We start from the raw sequence: 1,160 nt of genomic DNA, 5'->3' as shown, positions 1-1,160 counted from the left end.
TCCTTCCCCACCATGGACTTCACACCAGAACCTCTGAGATGTTTTAACTGTCAGAGGTACGGACACCATAGCAGTGCCTGCACCGCCAAAGCCATTTGTGGGAGGCATCCCACAAAAACTCTGCACAGATAAGTTCAAAGCTGGACAAGAAACAAAAATGCCAGATGCCCACATGCAAGGGAAACCACCATGCGTGGAACAGAAAATGCCCGATAAGGCTACAAAAAATTGACACACTAAAAGGAATTGCACCTCGGAGCCTCCCTGGACACACACACACACAAAACACCAGACCCCAACAGACAACAGCAGCTCCCACTACCCAGCAGGGATCAAGGTCCTATGCTACTGCAGCTAGGGGGCCTCAACAAGCTCCCAAAAACACACAGACACACCCCCAGCATAAAACACAGTCCTATGCTGCTGCAGCTGGAGGGCTTAGACCCAACAGACCACAAAACCAGCCTCAACCTCAGAAAAAAGAAAACAAAACACACCCCACCACACACTCCAAAGAAACAAAAACAAATAACCAACACAAGAAGGAAAATCAACTTCTCAGAACCGGCCACGCCAACAAACACATATGTTTTAACCTCTCCTGTTCCTGAAACCCGACCTATCCTCCTCACTCCAAATCCCAAAACCAGCTCCACTGTTCCTGGCTCCCCAAAGCCATATAACCCAGTCTCCCCGCCTCCTCCTACCCCACAAAATCACCAGGTTTGAAGTTCGCCCAGAGCTAAAATATGACAAAAACATTGCACAGACCCAAGACCTCACAAATCTTCTAGTGCAAATGCTATTCAAGTTTGCAGAATTAACAGGATCAAACTTCTCAGAGGACATAGCCAAAGAAGTGGTTGATAAGTGCATAAGAACGTCCAGAGGACTTTTTGCATCACCATGCCTACACAACTAAATAACAACAGTGCAAATAGCACTACAAATACACTCGTGGTCAGTTTCATCCCAAGTGACAGTACCAGGTACATCTCCAGTGCCAGGGCCAACCACAGTGTTGGTAGTCAAAGCACATCAAGTGCAAACGACGAGTTAGGAAACAAACAACAACACAATTAGAATAAATGATTGCAGAGACACAGACACTATAAAAATCCTCCAGTGGAACATACTAAGTGCAAACAATAAATACGCAT

At 46.1% G+C, this 1,160-nt stretch overlaps 1 protein-coding gene across 1 annotated transcript; it reads left to right on the top strand.

The window, feature by feature from the left end:
• Positions 1–342: 342 nt before the first annotated feature.
• On the top strand, positions 343–729 carry LOC135225374 (uncharacterized). Its single transcript, XM_064264706.1, has one exon. It carries the CDS (start codon positions 343–345, stop codon positions 727–729), a length of 387 nt encoding a protein of 128 aa, XP_064120776.1.
• The last annotated feature ends 431 nt before the right edge of the window (positions 730–1,160 follow it).

Source organism: Macrobrachium nipponense, chromosome 13 (assembly GCF_015104395.2).
Source record: "Macrobrachium nipponense isolate FS-2020 chromosome 13, ASM1510439v2, whole genome shotgun sequence".
Taxonomy (NCBI): domain Eukaryota; kingdom Metazoa; phylum Arthropoda; class Malacostraca; order Decapoda; family Palaemonidae; genus Macrobrachium; species Macrobrachium nipponense.
Note: the sequence above shows the minus strand (reverse complement) of the source record. Positions and strands in the feature narration are given on the sequence as shown.